The sequence below is a fragment of the Carlito syrichta genome, unplaced genomic scaffold (assembly GCF_000164805.1).
Source record: "Carlito syrichta isolate Samal-C Ts95f unplaced genomic scaffold, Tarsius_syrichta-2.0.1 Scaffold82142, whole genome shotgun sequence".
In the NCBI taxonomy this organism is placed as follows: Eukaryota; Metazoa; Chordata; class Mammalia; order Primates; family Tarsiidae; genus Carlito; species Carlito syrichta.
The window spans coordinates 381,757-405,026 of NW_007026238.1; the positions used below are offsets into that span (position 1 = coordinate 381,757).

Genomic DNA, 23,270 nt, shown 5'->3' on the forward strand with positions numbered 1-23,270 from the left:
ACTTTTTGTCTAGGAATAAAAACAAGCATCCCCATCTCTTCCTTCAGCCAAAGAACTGAGAATGTGAGACAAAAAAAAGAGAAATAGAGACAGAACTGGATAATCCACAGGCAGAAAATCAGTCCCTAGATATGGACAACTGACTCATTATTTCCTAAGCACTAGGTCTAAGACAGCCTGGCTCTGCTCTTTTAAACCATAAAAACAGTGGCTCTTAAACCTGTGGGAGGCCAGGAACCCTTTTGATGAAGGCACAGGATTTCTTCCCTGAAATTTCACATATATAAACACTCTGTGAGCCTTCTGGACTCGTCCCACCATTCCCAGGTATGTGACCTTTGCAAATGACCTTCTGCCTGGAGTCAGACAGGGAAACTTCAGAACTAACATGGCAGGCCCTGCAGTAGAACTCTTGACTGGAGCAGGGCTTCAAGTCACCCGATACCCCATGGATGTTATGAGCCCCAGCAACAGACAAAGAGGGCCAAAAGAGGAAGCTGACATCAAATCTGGAAGCACCTCAGAAACCACAATCCAAAGCATTAAGATATCCACTCAATTAATTTTTCTTTTTCTTTGTTCCTTGGGAAAAATAACAACCCATTCCCTAGGGACTTGGGAGTGGGTGTGCTGACAACTTCAAGCATAGTTACTCACTCTAATTTACAATTAATTGGAATACTTGTCTATGATTCAGTCTAAATTAGAATACAGCCAGTGTTACCCCAGTTCTGCAGAATGTAGGTTCTCAGATGAATACTTCATCTCCTCCTCTTTCAAAAATGTCACCGGGGACACTCACCAGCTGGCAGTTCAGAGGGTTGTGACAGAGCCAATGCAGCTGGTAATACCTAGGGCTCACAGTATGAGCACCAACTGAGATTCCGACTTGCCCTCAGCTCTTTCTCTAGGCCACTGAATACATTTATGAGAGCATTTACTGGTGAGGAGCACACAGAAATAAAACGTAACACTATCAAGTTAAGCTGAGGATCTATCCCTGACTGCCAACCACAGGCCAGCTATCTGAGGTCAGTGACCACTTTCTAGTTGTCTCTCTCTTCTTTTTTATTCTTTTCCTGGCCCATCTAGCCAATTAAATACTTAATATGATAAATAAGTCAGTAGCATAGAATACTGAACTCATAAACTTTTAAATTCTCTTTACCTGTTGGGTCAAAAACTACTAAAAGCAGAGATGATGCCTTAGAACCTAGTAACTGGCATGGATGCTGGGATAAGACACATGCTGGGATAACTCCCCACCACTCATTGATTTCTGCCTAAATTTCCTCCCTCGGGATGTGCTCCCATCCCTGAAATGAGGAATTCTAGTCGCAATGTAAAAAGTTTAGCTTTTGTCTTTGGAAAATGGAGTTTTTATTGATTTCCAGGCTAAGACCTCATTCTTCAACATTAGAATGCTTCCATTTGTTAAAAGAATTCAATGGGAAGTCGGTGGCTCTAATGCCCTGAGTTTCTACATAATCAAACCAAAACCTAACTCAGAATGTAAATGAAAATAAAACAAGCTTAGCTAATCACAGGTGACCCAGTAGGCACTGGTTATGTTATCTTGAACTTCCCCAAGGAAATAGTCCAAAATAAAGCAATTGTTCAAACTTTAACCAATCAAGTGTCTTTGCTTCTGCATTTACCCTGTAAATAACTTTCCTTGGAGCTTCTTCGATGGAGCCCTGATAACTTCATTTTGGAGGTACCTGATTCATGGGTCATTGTCTGTTTAAATAAATTCTTTAAAATTGTGGTGTGCCCTAAAAAAGCTAGAAAAACAAGACCACAAAAACCCTAATTTCAGCAGAAGAATCCAGATCACCAAAATAAAAGCCCAAATCCAGGACATAGAAGACTTTTAAAAGATAATACAAAAAAATCAATGAAACAAAAAGCTGGTTCTTCGAAAGGATAAACAAGATCGATGGTCACCTAGCTAGACTGACCAAGAAAAAGAGAAAAAAAGCCCAAATAAACACAATCAGAAACACAAAAGATGAAGTCACATCTGATCCTGAAGAAACACAAAAGATCATTAGAGACTACTATGTACACTTGTATAGAAACAACCTTGAAAACCTTTCAGAAATGGAGGACTTTCTGTCACCACACAACCTGCTTAGGTTGAAACAAGAAGAAATTAGACCCTAAAAAGACCAATAACAATCAAGGAAATTGACTACGTAATAAAAAAACTACCTTAAAAAAAAGCCCTGGACCAGATGGCTTTCCAGCAGAATTCTACAAGACATTTAAGGAGGAACTTATACCAATCTTACTGAAGGTATTTCAGGTGATTGAGAAAGACGGAACTCTCCCCAAATCATTTTACAAAGCCAACATCACATTGACACCCAAGCCAGGTAAAGACCCAACAAAGAAAGAGAACTACAGGCCAATATCTTTGATGAACATAGATGCTAAAATTCTCAACAAGATCCTAGCGAACCAGATTCAACAACACATCTCAAAAATCATCCATCATGACCTAGTAGGCTTTATCCCTGGGATGCAAGGCTGGTTCAACATTCGTAAAACCATAAATGTAATTAAATACATCGACAGATGTCAAAACAAAAACCACATGATTATATCATTAGATGCAGAAAAAGCTTTAGATAAAATCCAGCACCCCTTCTTGATAAAAACCCTTGAACATCTAGGCATACAGGGAACATACCTCAAAATAGTAAAAGCCATCTACGAGAAACCCACAGCCAGCATACTCCTAAATGGACAAAAACTGGAACCATTTCCCCTGAAAACTGGAACAAGACAAGGATGCCCACTCTCACCCCCCCTGTTCAATATAGTATTGGAAGTCCTGGCTAGAGCAATCAGAGAAGAGAAGGCAATCAGGGGTATTCAAATAGGAAAAGAGGAAGTCAAGCTATCTCTCTTTGCAGATGACATGATCATATACCTTGAAAACCCAAGAGAATCTGTCAAAAACCTCCTTACACTGATAAAGGCCTTTGGCAAAGTCTCAGGATATAAAATAAATGTGCAAAAGACAATTGCATTTCTTTACACCAATAATAACCAAACAGAAACCGAAATAAAAATCACAATTCCATTCACAATAGCCACCAAAAAAATGAAATACCTTGGCATCTTCCTAACCAGAAACGTGAAAGATCTTTACAATGAAAACTACAAAACACTGCTCAAAGAAATCAAAGATAACACAAACAAGTGGAAAAATATCCCATGCTCATGGATTGGAAGAATCAACATTGTGAAGATGTCCATCTTACCTAAGGCAATCTACAGATTTAATGCAATACCCATCAAATTACCAGCAATATTCTTCTCAGACCTAGAAAAAACAACACAGGAATTTATATGGAAATACAAACGACCAAGAATAGCCAGAATAATCCTCAGCAAAAAAAAAAACAAAGCAAGTGGTATCACATTACCAGACTTTAAACTTTACTATAAAGTTACAATAATCAAAACAACTTGGTATTGGTACAGGAACAGGCATATAGATCAATGGAACAGAATTGAGATTCCAGAAGCAAAACCTCAATTTCTCAATCAACTCATCTTTGACAAAGCCTCCACCACCCTACCACTGGGGAGAGAAGAACCTATTCAGTAAATGGTGCTGGGAAAACTGGCTGACCACATGCAGAAGACTGAAACAGGACCCCTATCTATCCCCATACACAAAAATTAACTCTAAATGGATCAGAGACCTAAATGTAAAACTTCAAACCATAAGAACCTTAGAAAACATACCCTCATGGAAATTGGAACTGGCATCCAGTTCCTGAACAAAACCCGAAATCCACAGGCCATAAGAGATAAGATAGACAAGTGGGACCTCATTAAAACTGACAAGCTTCTGCAAAGTCAAAGAAACCATCAAGAGAGCAGGGAGACAGCCTACAGACTGGGAAAAAGTATTTGCCAACTCCAGGTCTGACAAAGGCTTAACATCTTGGATCTACAAGGAGCTCAAATGTGCTGAAAAGAAAAAAACAAACAACCACATTATAAAAGATATGAACAGACACTTCTCAAAGGAAGACATCCGAGCAGCCAACACATGAAAAAATGTTCAACCTCACTAATCATCAGGGAGATGCAAATCAAAACCACGCTGAGATACCACCTAACTCCAGTCAGAATGGCAATTATCAATAACTCAAAAAATAACAGTTGCTGAGAGGGTGTGGCAAAAAGGGAACACTTCTACACTGTTGGTGGGAGTGCAAACTAGTACAACCTCTGTGGAAAACAGTATGGTGATTCCTAAAAGCTCTAAATATTGACCTCCCATATGACCCTGCAATCCCCCTACTGGGAATATACCCTGAAGAACTCAAATCACTCTATAAAAAAGATGCCTGCACACGTATGTTTATCGCAGTAATGTTCACAACAGCAAGAACCTGGAAGCAACCATGGTGTCCATCAAAAGAGGACTGAATTTTAAAAATGTGGTACATATACACGATGGAATACTACGCCGCCATAAAAAAAGAACAAAATCATGAATTTCGCAGCAACCTGGATGGAACTAGAGTCTATAATACTGAGTGACCTCTCACAGAAACAAAGATCTGAGTATCACATGTTCTCACTCATATAATGGAACTTGAACATCCAATGTAATACTATAAGAAAAAGACTGATAGTGGTGGGAAATTATGGGGGGGAGGGGAAGGAAAATGGGGGTAAATATCTGTCTGGGACGGGGAGACACCTCTTATCAACAAGGGTGCTTGAGCAAAGCATATTTGTATACCTAACCCTTAACTGTACCCATCAATATCATAATAAAAAATATTGATAAAAAAAATTGTGGTGTGCTGAAGTTCATCTCTTAACGCATCAGAATGAGTTGTCAAGAGAGAATGTGGGACCACTTCTCCAAAAAGGACTCCTAGCTCCCAATTCTATTTGGTTGGTGTAGACATGGTCCTTCTGGAAGCCACAGCAGGGAAATGCCTGGCTGGGCATCACTGTGTGGCAGCCACTGTGCAACCCAGGGTAGGAGGAGTTGGAAGGGCATACAGTAGCCCTGGGAAAGGCAAGGACAGGTGGCTCAAATGGGGTGGGGAGGAATAATCTCTCAGCACTCCTCTTAGGACAGACTGTGTTTGTTTGTAATGCATCTGTTAATAAACTGCTTGAGGAATGGGGGAATCCCAAGGAGACACACTCCGACTGAAAAGACCAGTAATTTACTATACATAAGCCAAAGAGAAGTTGTTTCATTCCAGAGGGAGAAGAATAGAGAGACAGCAGAGGAGAGGAGATCCAGAGAGAATGAGGAAAAGAGGAGAGGGCAGAGAGAAAGGAAGGAGAAGGCTGCACGGTGTGGTACAGTTCCTCTGTTCTCAAGTGTTTCACAAGGCGATTAAGCCCACAAAGGCTTGATATGGGTGGTATCTGTGTCTCTTTTATGTGTGCCTGCATCTCCCTATTTCTGCATGTGCGTGTCTGTGTGTCTGTGTCTCTATGTGTGTGCCCACTTCTACATGTGTCTGTGTGTATGTCTGAGTGTCTGTGTGTCTGTCTGTCTGTACTTAAGTATCTATGTCCATGTGTGTATCTGTGTGTCTCTGTGTATCTGTGTGTCTCTGTGTGTGTGTCCGCCTCTACATGTGTCTGTGTGTATGTCTGTGTGTGTGTGTGCACACATGCACTCCTGTGCTGTGTGTCTGTGTGCCTATCTCTAGGTGTGTCTGTGTCAGTGTGTGTTTGTGTCTCTGTGTGACTTGGTGTGTATGTGCCTATTTTTGTGTGTGTATGTGTGTGTGCATGTGTTTCCTAACAGGCTGATATAGTACAAAAACCAACCAAGCCAATGTGGATTTAGAGGCTGGAGGCCAAGAGAGAAGATGGAAACTTCGCCCAGGAATAAGCAGGAGCTCAGGGAGAAACTTGGACTTCCTCAGGCTGTGGTGGGAGCAGGAGGTTGGATTGAGCCAAGCACACCCTGATTCCAGTGGACAGGGTGTCCTTCACTAATGTCTGCTTTTGACACCTGCAGCCCAGCTGTAGCATTACAATCCATCACAGAGTTGGTGGGCATGGAAGATTGAGAGGACCATTTTAGCCCTTAACGTCTTTCATTTGGAGTTTTTCCATTGTGTTTCTTAATAAATGCTTGCAATAAAAGCATTGGTCCCATATTTTAGATATTTTAGGAGCATTAAAGTTGATAAAATATGCCATCAAGCAATTTTTCCATAAAATGTATAACAATTAATTTATGTAAATAAATGTCATAACATTTTTAATAATGTTTACCATCTTTGTAGCACTTACTCCAAGCCCGGCACTGTTTTAGGTGCTTTATTTATCCCTCACCATAGTTGTACTTATAGAAACTATTAACCATCTTTTTCATGATGAAACTGAGGCACAGAGAGTCCCTTGCCTATAGCCACATAGCCCAGTACCAGACTGCCAGGCTCCAGGGTGTAGATGGTTAGCAACCATGTAATTCTGCTCAAGAATGAGGAGTTTTAAGCAATAGATTAATAAAGGGAAAATATTTTACTTGAGTCTGAAATGATGGAAGTCAAAGAATCAAAAGCAATAAATCAAAGTTAGCTCCAAGTTAATCCATCCAGGAAACCTCCCTTGAAGAAATGGATTTGAAGTAAGTCTTGACAGAAGTTATAGTAACAAGTGCCCAGACACATACCTATAGCCTCCTGGTTGTCCAGAATGTGGCAGGAAGGAGCACAGCATCTCTGTAACTAACAGGACATCTTTATGGAAATTACCCTTGATAGGGCTTTTCCTTTTTTTCTTTTTAAACCAGCAAGAAACAAAATTCAGGCTAAAAACCAATGCTGGTGAGGGTTAGAGAAACAGGTCCCTTATTGCCTGTGGCGTTGTTGTACAACCCTATTGGAATGTAATCTGTCCATATATCTCAAGAGCTATAAAAATACCCATGCTCTTTGAGCCAGTAATTTTCTTTCTAGGAGTCTACTCTTAGAAAATAAAGCCAGAACACGAAGGGAAGAAAATATGTGCATGAGACAGTTCATTGCACTAATATTTACAGAAGCAAGATAATGAAACAGGGTGAATAAACTTCTAACATTAGAGACATGTTCAGGAATACTGTGAAAATGTTCCAGACATTAAAGTTCATTAAAATGATGGTCATGAATACTATGGGAGAGCTGTACTGCTAATAGTACATGTATATAAATACACTTATGTATGCTTATCCCCATTAAATATAGTTAGCTTCTTCTGTCATCATTTTTTAAAACAATTAGCTACCCAAGGAAAAACCTAAATGGGTAGTTATCAAAATGCAATAAATGATTATGAAAGTGTGATCGGCATATCAGAGGTTTTGTTCTCCTTTTGACAAATTTTTTGTTACATGTTTATATAATAAATTATATTTTTTAACAAAACAAAAGAGTTAAGAGGAGAAACTCCATCTTGTTGGAGGAAAGAGGGGAAACCCCATCTGCAGGGGACCCCACACTCACTGTGAACACCTTCTCTGGGGTCCCCTTAGCCCTCATGTTGGTGTCATGGACTTGCTTGAGAATCATCCAGGCTTCATCATGTTTGCCCATCTGGAAAAACCAAGGAAGGAGACATGAAAAATTAATGGCTGAGTTCGCTTTCTGTTCATCGGGCGGGGGAAATCCTACAAACTCAAAGGGAATGCTGATACCCAGGTCTGAGGCAACTGGACATGGAATCATTACTGCCCAGTGCTTGAGAAAGACTAGGACAAGTCTCTGTCCCCAGCCACTCTTGAAAGGATAATAAGGTTGTGCTTTCAAAGATATTAAGGTCATAAAAAGTAGGTATTATCACTATACACTCTGAGTAATTAACCATGGTTATAAGAGTGAATGGACTGGGATGTAGGAACCATGTTCCTTATTAATGAGATAAAGCAAAGAAGCAATGTGTTATGGGTTGAATTGTGTCCCCATCAAAGAAAAAGTATGTTGAAGTACTAACCGCCCCCCAGTACCTCAGAGTGACTTTTTTTGGAAATAGAGTTGCTGCAGGTGCAATTAGTTAAATTAAGATGAGGACAGGCTGGACACATTGTTTCAACTCTGTAATCGCAACACTTTGGGAGGTGAAGGTGAGAGGATTGCCTGAGTCCATGGGTTCAAGACCAGCCTGGGCAATTTGGTGAGACCTCATCTCTATAATATATATTTTTAAAAATTAGACAGTTGTGGTAGCGTGCGCCTGTAGTTCCAGCTACTTGGAAGGCTGAGGCAGAAGGATCGCCTGAGCCCAGCAGGTCAACACTGGGGTGGCCGTGAGCATGCCACTGCACTCCAGCCTGGGTGACAGAGTAAAACTCTTGACTCAAAAAATAATAATAATTAAGACATACTGGAGTAGAGTGGAACCCTAATTCAATATCACTATCATCCTTTTGAGGGAGTGGGGGAAAAGAGTCTTGCTCTGTTGCCCAGGCTGGAGTACAGTGGTACAATCACAGCTCACTGCAGTCTTGACTTCCTGGACTCAAGTGATCTTCCTGCATCAGTCTCCTGAGTAGCCAGAACTACAAGCATTCCCAGCTCATTTTTTAATTATTATTTTTGTAGAGATGGGCTTTTACTATATTACCCAGGCTAGTCTCAAACTCCTAAACTCAAGTGATCCCCTTGTCTCAGTTTCCCAAAGTGCTGGGATCATAGCTGTGAGCCATCACACCTAGCCCAATATCTCTGGTGTCCTTATAAGAAAACAGCCACGTGAAGGCACAGAGGCACAGGGAGAATGCCATGCGAAGACAAAGGCTGTGATTAAAGCAATGTGGCTGCAGGCCAAGGAATGGCAAAAACTGTCAGCAAGCCACCAGAATCTGAAAGAGGTAAGGAAGGATTCTTTCCTACAGCTTTCAGAGGGAGCATGGCCCTGCCACTACCTTGATTTGGAACTTCTAGCCTCAGAAACTGCGAGACAAATTTGTTATTTTAAGTCACTCTGTTTGTGGTGCTTTTTGTTTCAGCAACCCTAGGAAACTCCCTATTGCATCTGCCTCCTGATCAGTGGGATAAAAGAGGAAATCCAACATGGATGGAGGATCACTCCATAGAAGGCTCAGGAAGGAAGCAGGTATGTGAACTCTGTGGGTTGGGGCTACCAGAACCTAAAAGCCCTGTTTCTCCTCTGCCAGCTCCTGCCTTGTGTGACCTCTGCAAGCACTAGACCCCCCACAGGGGAAGGTTCCTGGGACTCATCTCTCAGGACCCTGGGTGCAGCTTTCTGGTAGCTCGGGGGGCCTGTGAAACTAAGAGTCCTGGAAGGCTTGGGAGCAGCGATGAGCTAAACCATTGATCTCACTGACAGACCATGGGAAAACATGCAGCTTTAAAGAGGCTCCGAATCAGGACCTCTGAGTGGGCACCGTGAGGTCGCTCAGGAGCTGCCATCCACCACCACACTGCCTTGGGGACAGGCCTCTGCTCTGTGCTCCATAAGCTCCTGAGCCCCTCCAGTGCTGACAGTCCATGAATTCATGACCTGCCACCATCACCAGCAGGAACAGAGCCAGATTTAATGAGTGAGGTCAGCCAACCTGCAAGAGTTTGCAACGTGCAAACAGGAGAGAACATAGAACTAGGAGCTGACAGAAAACAGGCTGTGCCATTATCGTCCTGCTGATGGGGAGGCACTGACTCACCTCTAGCAGAAACCTTGGGCTCTCTGGCATGAACTTCAGGGCCACCATGGACACTGTGCATGGCAGAGCACAGACGATGACAAACACCCTCCAGCTGTGGAAGTGGTAATTGGTCCCCATGCTGAAGCCCCAACCTGTGAAGGAGCAGTCAGTCAAAGGATTTCTAGAACACGGTCTTTTCCTCTACAGAAGAGTGACTCTGAAGCTCTGACTTGCAAACTTCAGGGCACAAGAGCGTCGCCTGAGGAGCTGGTTAAAATACAGTTGCTGGCTGCACCACCAACACTTCTGAGTGGGAGCCAGGAATATCTGCATTTTGACAAATCTGTAGGCCTAGACCTGGTCTGGCATTTACAGAGGAGCCTTAGATAAGAGTACAAATAGAAGCAACAGCCCATATTTCTATAGAATTATCCAATTTAATCAAGCTAACAAACTGTTAAATAATAGATGTTCTGTCTACCTACCTTGACAAATAACAAGGTAGAAGGCGAGGCCCAGAATTATACCTACCCTCACCAGACCCTCCTTTTTTCTCTCCCTCATCCCCTCCTGCAGAGTGAGGGGCCTCATGCCAACATGTGCGGACATGCCACACACATCACCATGGTAAGAATAAGCACTCTTTTCTTAATCCCGAGTTTATGGGAATTCCTGGGTCCTGAGGATCCAGGACATGATCTGGAGACAAGTGGGGAGGGAGGTCATGGCCTCAGGAATCCCTTGCCCCATGAGAGGAGGTGGAGCCAAGGGAAGGCCAAGCAGGGTCTCTTATGGTCCAGAGCTTCTATTAGAGACTCCTCTTACCCAGGTCAAAGGGCCATACCAGCTCCAGGTGATTCCGGTGCAAAGGGTTCAGGACCGCTCTTTGAAAATAAGTCATAATACAACGACATAAAATTTTTAAAATAAAAAAAAAAACTGAACTTCTACTTTCAGAAGTATCCCACCATCATTGAAAAGGAAAGGCAGTCAGCTCCTGTTCAGACGTCATTATTCAAAGCATTGTTAAAACTCATTTTCAGAAATTACATTCAGACATTATTTTGAATATCCTCATGGATAGCAAATTTTCCTCTTGTGAGTAACACAATAAAAAGAGCCTGGACTTTTGCAGTCACATAGATCTGAGTTCAACCCCTGGTTCTGTCACTCACTATTGCGTTGGTGGGTTTTCACAGCTGTAGAATGTGAGTAATTATACCTCCCCAGATTTGTATATATGAAACCTCCTGGCCACCCATCACAACTCATCTAATTTAAGGGTAGATTTAATATTTTTAGAAATAACTACATGACATTTAGTGTCAAGGATGTTGAATAAAATAGATAAGTATCAGCAAATCTCAGTAAAAGAACTGTTTGGGGAAAAAAGCCAAGTTTATAAAATAAACTGGTTTTCTCATGCCGCTAAAGTATTTCTGAAGACAATTCAAGCACCTGAAGACATTCAGCACCTGCATCTTTTGGTGTGTAGTGGTCGTTCGGGTGAACACATGACCTATGCTGATCCAATCAGAGGGAAATGAAAGTATTTTTTAAGACAAAACTATATAAATAAATATATCAACTGACAAAGTTTAGAGGGTAATCATTATTTGGATATAAAATTTATTTTTCATTTACTTAAAAATATAACATATGGCCAACTCCCACGGCGAGCAGCTTATGTCTCTCGTATTCTTCTTACTCCCCATTGTGGTTCAATCTGTTCTTCTTGCAGTAGAGCCTAACAAATATCTGCAGTTTCTGCAGATATTTTCTACTCTGTTTGCACAATTAAAGGATAGGCAGAGGGAATCCCAGGTGGGAAAGTGTGGGACTGTGGCCACTTGGACACATTTGGCCCCGGCAACGGAACACACACTCCATCCAACACACTCAATCAGAATCAAATCTCTTTTTGCACAGCTTGGTCTCTTCTCACTGGGCCTTGTTTGTTTGTCTTAATTTTAGTTAAAAAGGCTTTTTCTTTCTCCTGGGAGTAACACTAGGAAGAAGAAGATAAAACCATGGCAATATTTACTCCATTCTACGCAGCTCATGTCAAAAAACAATTCTGGCCTCACTAGAAGTAAAACTGATCAAAACTACACAACAGTCAAACTCAGGTGGATAACCAGGGAAGAGGGGTAGAAGCAGGTATGTTTATAAAGTATTCTGCCTCAAAAGATTTTTTCTTTATGGTAATATATATAAATTATCCCAAAATCCATTATTCCCTCATGGCTCTATAATTTTTGTGATGATTTCAGTAATCCAAATTCTTCATACTCATAAGGCACATCTTTGGGCCCTAAATTAAATAAAATTAAATGGTGAGCTGCTTCCAAATATTTTTAACAATATTAATTTGGAGGCAGAGATTGTTCTCTTCACTGATCTTTTAGCTTGCCCTACTTTCCTCTGTCAGGATTTCACAAACAGCTGGTGGTGCTGACTACAATGAGAATTAATCTTCCACAATATATCCATTTTTTCTGGGCTGCACCCATGAGTTCCCAGGAAAACACTCTGAGCTTTGTAATTTTTCCTTCTCAATGAGTCAGTCACCCAGACCTGGTGCCAAGACCTCCCATTACTTCATTCTTGCAAAAGCAACTAAATGGGTTACACAAACTGTATACACAAACATCAGTCTCTTTTCTGTAGTTATACTTGCATTTGCTTGAGGATTAATATCTTAGGAATATTGAGAAATAGCATCAAATGTCTGGTTCACTGTAGACAAAACATCTGGCACTGGTAAAGTGAGGCTTAAAATAAAGAATGGCTCTTGTTATATATTGTGATTCCAGTCTACCCTATTTCTAGAATGGGTTTCCCTCAAGCTAATGCCTGTTTCAATTAAGCCTGATTATCCAGGAGTCTTCTATTTTAAAACAGAGTGTAAAAGGCACAGATTTTATACAGGAATATAGGAAATGTCCTGTCCATTTGGGGTAAAATATTCAACCACAAGCCCCACTGTCAGTACATAGTGATCAGCCAGGAGCCACAATGACCCCTCTGCCATGGGCATCACATTCATCTTGGTCAACATGCTCCCAACCTGGCATTCTTTTATGGATTGTTTTTGTAGAAACCAGATACCTACACAATAGTGTGTGTTTGTGTATAGAGTACACTGAAGAAAAGATGCAATTTGTTGTGACTATCATGGTTGCTAGCTCCCCTCAAACATCCCCCTGTCCTTTTGTCTCCATTGTGTTATACACGTGTTTTAGGTGGTACTGACCTCACCCCCAGTTCCAGGGATGAGGAAGGAAGTGTATTACGTCATTCAGCACCTGCATTCTCTAGCATTCAGTGATTGGCTGAGGTGAACACATGACCTAACTTGATCCAATCAGAGGGAAATCAAAGGCCTTTGATCACTGGTTGAGTGTGAGGGTGTGACCCCCTGTGGAACAAGCAGTCTACAAACAGGAAGCCTAGGATTGCTAATGCTTCCAGGGAAGAAAGCTAGCCTGAGTACTAGAACTGTCATGAAAATGAGAACTGTCTTGAAAATGTTGTTAACACTCCCCTCGGCAGGAATCTTGCTAAATTCCAGGCAGGAATCTTGCTACAGTCAATTCTTTTTGCTTCCGTCCTTTCCTCCATTTTATAGGTGAAGGAACCAAGGCTGAAAAGTTGGAGTGACTTGTCCCATATCACACTGCACTACTCTTTTGACTCACCTTTTTTTTTTAGATTCACTTGTCCTCCCTAAATGGGTTTTTAATCACTTCATTTAAATATGGAAATAGTTTCTTCATGCTAAAACATCTGGTCAGTTAACAAGAAACATGATATATCAAGAATTGTGACAAAAAAGAAAAGAAAAGAAAAAACATTGCTCAGAACCATATAATCAACGATATAGTACATGGGCAATTAAAATGTGTGTTTGGGTGAAAGGTTGAATGCAGAACCTGAAATTAGGAATCACACAATTTTGTATCTAAAATTATGGAGGACTGTCTATAGTGACAGAATTAACTGGAAAACTCTTCAACTCTTTATTTCATTATTCCTGTTCATATTTCTTTTTCTGTTTCTGATATAAAAGTCCATGAATTCTCAGATACAAGATACAGCAAAAACTACATGATGTTTTCAAACCCACTTCCTCTACTTTCTAGACACACAGCTAGGCTATGCTTACCAGTATCCTTGGCAGCAGGGTATGGTCATATTACATATGTGGGCCTAATGGAATGCAAGCAGAGATGACATGGCCTACTTCCTGGCCTTCACTCTAACCAGTTTACAACTGCCCGTGCTCTGTCCCCAAACCAGAGACCTTGTAAGCCATATGTTGAAGATGGTAGAATCACATGATAGAAGGAGTCTGAGTCTCGGAATTAGTGATGAAGCAGAGCCATCTGCAGATCAGAAATGCCAGCCAGACTTTACACAAAGGAGAAATGTCTAGTGTGTTAAACCACTGAGATTTCAGTATTTGTCAGTTTATCGGGGTTATACACCTAGTATCATCTTAACTAACACAGTAGGTATTATCTACACCAAAGCTTCTTCTTAAAAAGATACCTATAGAACCTCATTAGTTCAGAACACAGAGAGGATCAGATTTAAAACAAGAAGGTGAATGTGTAAAATATCGGTTAGCTTCAGGGGCCATTGTCTGCTACCTCCTAGTGGACTGCAGGATTCCAAATCACAGAAAAGTCCAAACTGGTAATTGGTAGTTTACCGAAAATAATCTTGAAAGATGCTGATAGTATTACCCAATATACTCAAAAAGCATAATCAAATCCAAAACTGCTGCCTTATCTCTACTTTGCTCTTGACAAAATCAACAGGTCTCTGTTCAGAGAATATAGTTATTACAATTATCCAGGTTAATATAATTGTCCCAGCTGAAACCATGACCCTGTCTATAAGGGCCTCTTTTGCAAACAAGAGTGATGGCAGGCACTAGAGTAGAAAATGTACAAGTGTACAGCTCCCAAGGAGGAGTCGGGATCAGGACGTCAGCCCCTACTCCACATCATACCAGAAGCATAGGCTTGAGCAAGTCACCAAATTTTCTTGGTGTTTGTTACATCCATCATCTATAAAATGGGGTTACCAAAGTCTAACTTACTGTGGGGGAGAAGAACTAGAGTAGAAGAAGGTTGAAATTCTTTCAAACAAAAAGAAGGAAAGAAGAAAGGGAGAAGGGAAGAAAGAAAAGGAGGAAAGGAGGGAGACCTGACTTTATTATTTCCAAAAAGGCATGTGTATTGAAATTGACAATGTGTCTGCAATGTTGGAAGCTCTTAAGAAAGATCAAGGTCACATACAGGAATTGTGTGTGAGGACACGGAATAAAGTTGGGGACAGGAAAAGTTGATTGGATGCGGGTGCCATGGAAGCAGGGGTCCCTGGGCTATTTTAAGACAGCAGCTCACCGTAGTGTGGGATGATGCTCCAGGCCATGGCAGACGCATAGAGTCCTCCCGTCATCCAGAAGATGCCCAGCCAACTGAGGTGTTCTCCTCGTTTCTCCCGAGACAAGAATTCAGAAAAATAGGCAAAAACTATTGGCAGAGAGCCCCCAATACTGCAGAGAAAAAATACCAGAGAGAAAAAATCAAGTCATACACTAAAAATGGTTATAGCAAAAACCAAGTTGCCTTATGCCCACCTCTTAGGCTATGTAGTAAAATAACTCAGTGGATTTAAGAGACAGGCCAGGCAATTCCTCTCTACATGTGGGAAGTAATCTTGGATTTTGTTGATTGTATACACTGACTTTGGAGCTTAGCCCTAACCCTAACTCTTTCTAAGGTTCAACACAGTGTCTTGAAAGTTAAACAGAAAACTCAGTCCAAGGGTTTCTAGAGGTACCACTCAGTGCTAGAGTACTAAAATGGATGGACTATTAGTCTAGGAGGGCCCAGTTCAATCTCTCTGAGAACATACCCTATGCCTGAGATGAGTCGGCAGAAAAGGAAGGCTCCGTATCCCTGTACAAATGAGGAGAGGGAGGCGAAGGAGGCATTGACGGCCAGAGACATGCTAAGGACTCTCTTCCTTCCCAGTTTATCAGCCAGACCCCCCAGGATGAAGGCCCCTGCCATCATTCCTAAGTAGACTATCAGCCCTGTGAAGAGAATAAAGAGAGGGGAGAGGATGGAGACAGAAGACAAAATATTAGACTATTTGGTGTTCAGAAAAATTCAATGCTTATTTTTACCTATCCTAGAAATTCCATGTCATAGACATAAAAGGTAGACAAGATATTTGGGGCAAATTAGAAGTGCTATACAAATGTGACTTTTTACAGTTTTTGTAAAAATAGCCTCACCAGGTTTACACGTAGATACACAGACTAACACAGATCAACCAAAACTGGGATAGATGTACCTTTCTTAAAGATTACTCATTTCAATGCATAATCTGCAGACAAAGGAAATGTGTGATTTTATTTTTAAGCAAGAGAAGTGTTTATGCTGCAAAAGCCCTCTGTGTTTTAAGGAGAGAATTTCCAGGTCAAGTATGTCAAATGGGAAATGTTAGGAAGGAGGACCATGGTACAAGTGAAAAACGCCAGTACTAACAAGGCCAGTTATCTTATGTTATTACCACCAAAGTAGTACCTTTTTCAAGCTACAACCAATGTCCAGAATTCTTAGGGGAACGTAACATAAGTTGTATGTGGTGTGAGATAATGGTCCAGCTTCATTCTTCTGCATGTGAATTCCCATTCTCCCAATGCCATTTATTCAAGAGACGGTCTTTTCCCATTGTGTGTTATTGGCACCTTTGTTGAAAATCCACTGGTCATAAATGTGTGAATTTTCTGGGTTCTCAGTTCTTTTCTATCACTCTATATGTCTATTTTTATGACAGTATTATGCTTTTAAAAATTACTACAGCTTTGTAGATATTTGAAATAAGGTAGTGTGATACCACAAGCTTTGATCTTTTTGCTCAAGATTGCCTTGGTTATTTGTCTTTTGCGGTTCCATACAAATATTAGGATTTCTTTTATATTTTTAGGAAAAATGCCATTAGAATTTTGATAAGGATTACGTTAAACCTGTAGATCACTTTGGATAGTATAGACATTTTAACACAATTAATTCTTCCTATCCATAACAAATCGGATAGAGTTGGAGACAATCATACTTAGTGATCTATCACAGAAACAAAGAAATGAATACCACATGTTCTCACTCATAAGTGGGACCTGAACATTAATCACAAAAGCACAAGGGGGGGATTGGCTATAGCAGGACACTGCCAGGGGAAGAAGGGAGAAGGAGCACATGGCAACATAAAGCGAACCTGGTCCTAAACCAGAGGAAGTGAGGACCAGTTGTGGGCCCAAACTTCACCTGTACATAGATTACTTATGTACTTAATCCTGACTTGTACCCCACATGTCTACAATAAAACAAGGTTAAAAGGAGAGAGAAAGAGAGAAAAAAATGTCCTTTTATTTTGCCTTCTTCAACTTCTTTCATTGTCTTCTAGTTTTCAGTGAACAGATCTTTCTTTTTTTTTTTCATTAATCAGTATTTTTTATTATGGTTTTGTGGGGTACAGTTAAGGGTTTGGTGTACAATTACGTTTCATTCAGGCACCCTGTTGATAAGAGGTGTTTTCCCATCCCCCGACAGATATTTGCTACTGTTAATCCCATCCCCCTACCCCCCATAGTTTCCCAGTACCATCAGTCATTTTCTTATAGTATTGCATTGGATGTTCAAGGTCCATTATATGAGTGAGAACATGTGATATTCGGATCTTTGTTTTTGTGAGAGGTCACTCAGTATTATAGACTCTAGTTCCAACAAGGTTGCAGCGAAATTCATGATTTTGTGAACAGATCTTTCACTTCCTTGGTTAATTTATTCCTAAGTATTTTTGGGTGATATTGTAAATGGCATTGTTTTCTTGATTCTTCTTTAGATAGTTCATTGTTAGTTTATAGAAATGCTATTGATTTTTGTATGTGGGTTTCCTATCCTGAAATTTTACTAAATTTATTTATTAGTTATAACAATTTTTTGGTAGTCTTTAGGATTTTCTATATATAAGATGCTATCTGAAAACAGATAATTTTACTTCTTCCTCTATGATCGGGTTGCCTTTTATTTATTTTTTTCTTGCCAAATTGCTCTGGCTAAGACTTCCAGCCCCATGTTAAATAGAAGTGGCAAAATGAACATCTTTGTCTTGTTCCTGATCTTAGGGGAAAAGGCTTCAGCTTTGAGTATGATTTCAACTGTGGACCTGTCATATGTGGCCTTTAATATGGTGAGGTACATTCCTTCTATACCTAATTTGTTGAGAATTTTTACAACAAAAGATGTTAAATTTTGCCAAATGCTTTTCCTGCATCTATTGACATGATTATATAATCTTTATCCTTCATTCTATTAATGTAGTGTATTACATTTATTGATTTGCTTAAGTTGAAGCATCTTTGGGTCCCAGGAATAAGTCCACTTAACCGTGGTGAACAGTTCTTTTAATGTATTATTGGATTCTGTTTGCTGGGGTTTTTTTTAAGATTTTTACATCTATGTTCACCTGAGATTGAGTTTTTGGCCTATAATTTTCTTTTCTTGTTTTGTCTTTGGTATCAGGGTAATGCTGGTCTTTGAAAATGAATTTGGACATATATCATCTTCTTCAATTTTTTGAAAGAGTTTGAGAAAGACTGACATTAATTCTTCTTTAAATGTTTGGCAGAATTTACTAGTGAAGCCATCGGGTCCTGGGTTTTTCTTTGTTGAAAGGTTTTTGATTACTGATTCAATCTCTTTGCTTATTACTAGTCTGTTTGAATTTTCTATTTTTTCATTATTCAGTCTTGGCAAGTTGTTATGTGTCTAGAAACTTATCCATTTATTCTAAGCTATCTAATTTGTTGGGTATAAATGTTCATAGTAGCCTCTTAGGGTCCTTTGTATTTCTGAGGTATCAGTTGTAATGACTCTTTTTTCATTTTTTTTATTTTACTCGAGTCTTCTCTTTATTTTTTTTAGTCTAGCTAAAAGTTTGTCAATTTTCAAAAAATCAACTTGATGTTTTAATTATTATACTTTACCACTGTTTATAGGTAAGTATTTTTCAGATTCCTTGGCCCTACACTGGTTCATTCTTTCATTTGTTCATCCCCAGGACTGCTTGCTAAGTGGGGATGGCTCCTTCCTTTCATGGAGAGAAACAATAAAATGTATGATCATCTCCAAGTGACAAAACATACTCCAATAAAGGTATATGTGAGGTATTATTAAAACACAGAAAAGGAGCAAAGCTTGGATATACTTCACTCAACGTGGAAAATCTTCCAAGAGAAAGATGTTGAACTGTTCTTGAAAGACAAACAGAACTTAGTCAAATTTCCATTTGGTGATTTGGGAAGTGTATTAAAGCAGCAATAGACAGTATGTGCAAAGACAAGAAAGCAAAAAATTAAAAATAAATAAAAGCCTGGTATGTTTGGGCAATGACTTGTAAGTAGTTTCGTGTGAGTAGAACATAGTTCATTTTGGGGAATCTGATGAGGAATTCAGGCTGAAGGATAAGACAGAGGCCAGATCATAAACAGCTCTGTAGTGGGTTGGGTGTGTGTGTGTGTGTGTGTGTGTGTGTGTGTGTGTGTGTGTGTGTGTATGTGTTTGTGTGTGTGTGTGAATGTATATGAATACATGCATGTGTGACTGTGTGCACAAATAGGTGTTTGCATGCATGTGTGTAGGCCCTTAAATTATGGGGAGAAAGGGAGAGAATTAGAGAAGTGGCCCAGAGTTCCAGAGATTTGCTGAGAACCAATTTATATACCCCATGTCCTGGCCCCACCCAGGAGAAAAACACTAGCATTCAATGAAAGTTTACTTTTCTTTTACTTCAACAAAGCTATCTACAACACTTCTCAGACTTTACTGTGCACACAAATCACCTGGAGATCATGTTAAAACCACACTCTAATTCAGTAGGTCCTGGGTGGGCCCTGGGATGCTGCATCTCTAACAAGCTCCCAGATGATGCCAGTGCTGCTAGTCCAGGGACCATTCTTTGAATAGCAAGAGTCTAGAGCATACCTGTCCTCCTGTATCCAGTGAGGGATCATGACCAGAATCCTGACCTTGGAACTCAAAGATCTCATTCACTAATTGTATGATTTGAGAATAAAACCTCTCACCTTCTGAGGGTCTTAGCCACCTCATTTGTAGATTAATTACTGAACTAGAGATAATCTCCAAGCTGCCTTCCCTCTAATTTATTTGTTTAAAAATATAAATCATAGCCGGGCTCGGTGGCTCAGCCTGTAATCCCGCGCCTTTGGGAGGCTGAGGTGAGTGGATTGCCTGAGCCTGCGGGTTCGAGACCCGCCTGGGCAAGCGAGACCTCATCTCTACAATAAATCAAAAATTAGCCGGGCGTGGTAGCGCGCGCCTGTAATTCTGGCTACTCGGAAGGCTGAGGCAGAAGGATCGCCGGAGCCCAGCAGGTCGAGGCTGCGGTGGCCGGGAGCGGCCACTGCACTCCAGTCTGGGCAACAGAGTGAGACTCCAACACAAAAAAATAAAATAAAATAAAATAAATCATGAAAGATGAAGTCCTGAGGGTCTCCCAGGAAGAAGATTTTCAAATTAAAAACATAAACCCAGACACACATGTTTGATTAAACCACTGAGGGCCACACAAGACGTGTTCATGACATTGTATTTGTGTATCAAAATATCATATGTACATACTCCCAAACTATGTACAACTATGATAAGTCAATTTTTAAAATAAAGAGAAGATATCCTAAACCAAAAAAAGGTAGCTTCAAGGCCACCAGCTTGCAATCTCAGTAATGAACGCTGTGCCAGTTATTAAGCTATTCTCTCTTGGCTCCAAAGCCACCCTTCTGCACCCTACTTGGTCCACAAATCCCATGTCTGTTTTGCCAGTTGCTGCCTGCTAGGTTATGTCAATAGGGGGCACTAGAAGCCCTTCAGGGCTGGAGAAGGAAGGAAGGACCTGTCCTTTCTTTTCCTGTAGGTTTCACATGGACAGGTTTCACTTGTAGGTTTCACCCTGGCAGCAGCAGTTCAGTTCCACAACAGTAGCTGAATCCGATTAGCAGAGGCCACATCGGACCCTACCCTCCTCTCCCACAGCAGCAGCAGCCAGCCAGGGCTCCTCTTCATAGATCTGAGTTGCAGCTTCATGGGGCCTTTTTTCTGAGATTCTGAGTTAGATCGTTCCAGTCTCTGCCCTTTATTCTGCCAACCCTGGGATAGTAACTGCTCACTAAGTTTGCTACCTTAGTGATACTTTTCAAAAACATTTCACTTACCCAGTTAATAATTTTTTATATTAATGTCTCTCTTTTCAAATAACTGGTGTGATTTCTGTCCCCTGACTAATCTAGACACATTGGCAAATTGACAAGCCTTAGTAATTAGATACTGATTCCAACCCTTTAGCTTTACCAGACAAGAAGGCTGAGCCCCAGGGAGGATCAGTGACTCGCCCAGAACCTTGACATTGGCGGAGGATCTGCCAGCATTTCTGGTCTCCTGGTTCTGAACCTGGTGCTTTCACTACTAAATCTCACTTTCCAAGGCCACAGAGGTACTAGAGAGAATAAAAAGAACTTCTCAAATGCTATCTTTGGAGGCTGGGGCGGGGGGATGAAGGAAAAATGAAGCTATCCACCAGGGAAGAGAAATATGAAATTGACGCCACTGAAATGATTGTATTATTAAACTCATTTAAAATCTATCTTTAGCAGAAGAAATTAAGACAATAAATTTGGAAAATTAGAGTGCAATGGAAATTATTTTAACATGAAGCAGATAAGGGACTAGTTAAAAGGCTAAAAACTCTATTATCCTTCAATTTCACTGTACAAATTCAGTGGCATAGTAGGGAAATGTCTCCCTAATGCACTGAGATTCTCAAGGAACTTGAAACTATGATTGCTACTTGCAGAGCAGAGGAAGATGAGGTTGGGTTGGAGAGACGGAGAGTAGTGGGATGGAAAAGGCTTTTAATTGGTGATAACACAACAGGGGAAACTGAATATTCCTCCTTGGAGGAGCCTGCAGTGACAGTCATCATACAGGGAGGAACCCAGTCCTGAGGTTGAGTCATGTGGGTCATGGTCCTGGCTCCATTATTACCAGCAGTTCAACTGACGGCAACCCATTCAGTTTCTCTGACCATTGTCACTTCTTTGTAAAATTCAGACAACAGTGCTCATCTTGCAGAGTTTTAGGATTATATAGGAGAGTAAATTTAAAGTATCTAGTAAAATGCCTGGCACAAAAGAAAATGCACAATTAATAAAAGTTACTAATGTTGTTATTAGTAGTACAGTTTAGAATTGTCTATGATCTTGGAAAGTCACAGGATTAAAAAGATAAAAATAAGATGGTGGTATTTTAAAATCAAACCAGCCGTATATCAAAGGAATCTGAGAAAAGAGGACAGAGAATAGCAGAAGAAACTTATTTATAGTAGCATATCCTTTAAATATACCTCCCTCTCTCCTTACCTGAAGAAGAAGCCAGGTTTCAATAAAAAGTTTTCTTTGACTAAAGTATTTTTAAAGTTTCCTCCATCAAGACTTTGAGGGGGGAAAAAAAACACTTGTTTCACCAACTCTTATATTTTCAAAGCTCCCAGATTAAATGGCATCTCCTTACACAGACACCCCTGATGTTCCAAACTAAGGCTCATCAAACTTTTTCTGTAAAGAGTTAGAGAGTATATGTTTTACTTGTAAATAATTTACTTTATCCATCTCCCATGGTCTTTGTCACATCTTAGTATTATTATTCCTTTTAAAATTTGCAACCTTTTAAAAATGTAAAAACAAAAACAGGTCACAGGTCTGTGGGCCCTTACTGACACCCCTCCCTCCCCCATTACAAACCAACTTTGAGTTAGACATGCTGATATGCACCTGAAATCCCAGTTACTTGGGAGGCTGAGGCAGAGGGATTGTTTGAGTCCAGAAGTTTGAGGCTGCAGTGAGCTGTTACCATGCCACTGCATTCCATCTCTTAAAAAAATTTTTTTTTGGTCATCTCTGCTAGTCTTTCTGTGGTACACTGTTCCTTTTTTTCATATCACATCTGTCTATTTGCTATTATGTATTTATTTGTTCAACCTTTCCCAAGCTCCTTTGATTGTAAACTCCTGCTGGAGAGAGGGACCATGTCAGTACTGTTTGAGTATATTTCCCAACTCTGTATCTAGCACATAGCACAGAGCTTGAAATGTAGTAAGTGGTCCATTAATATTTGTTCAATAAATTAAAAAATATACAAATAATTCATATTCATGTAGAAAAATCTGAATAATACCCAAATAACATACAAAAGGTAAAGCAAAAGCTATCCACCATACCACCACTGACAGACAGCTGTTAGCATGTTTTATTTGGGGATTTTTATTTGGATGTGTACAACGACATACCATATTTACATGGTTAAAATCATTCTGCATTGGAGGCTTCATAGTCTGGTTTTTCCACTTAATAAATAACACAGCAAAAACATTTTTGTGCATATGTCTTTTCTGGTGTTTCTGGTTTTTCGCTCAGACAATTCCAAGAAATGAAATCATAAGGTCAAAGGGCTCAACAAGT

At 40.3% G+C, this 23,270-nt stretch overlaps 1 protein-coding gene across 5 annotated transcripts in view; it reads right to left on the reverse strand.

Annotated features, from left to right (window-relative positions):
* SV2B (synaptic vesicle glycoprotein 2B) overlaps positions 1-23,270 on the reverse strand; it is a 205,713-nt gene that overhangs the window by 41,479 nt on the left and 140,964 nt on the right. For all 5 annotated transcript variants that reach the window (XM_008055542.1, XM_008055561.2, XM_008055548.2 and 2 more), the window contains 4 exons: positions 15,587-15,767; positions 15,073-15,224; positions 9,674-9,807; positions 7,497-7,586 (listed from right to left, as the gene is read on the reverse strand). In XM_008055542.1, the coding sequence (XP_008053733.1) occupies positions 7,497-7,586; positions 9,674-9,807; positions 15,073-15,224; positions 15,587-15,767 (557 nt within the window). The remainder of the gene's footprint in view (positions 1-7,496; positions 7,587-9,673; positions 9,808-15,072; positions 15,225-15,586; positions 15,768-23,270) is intronic.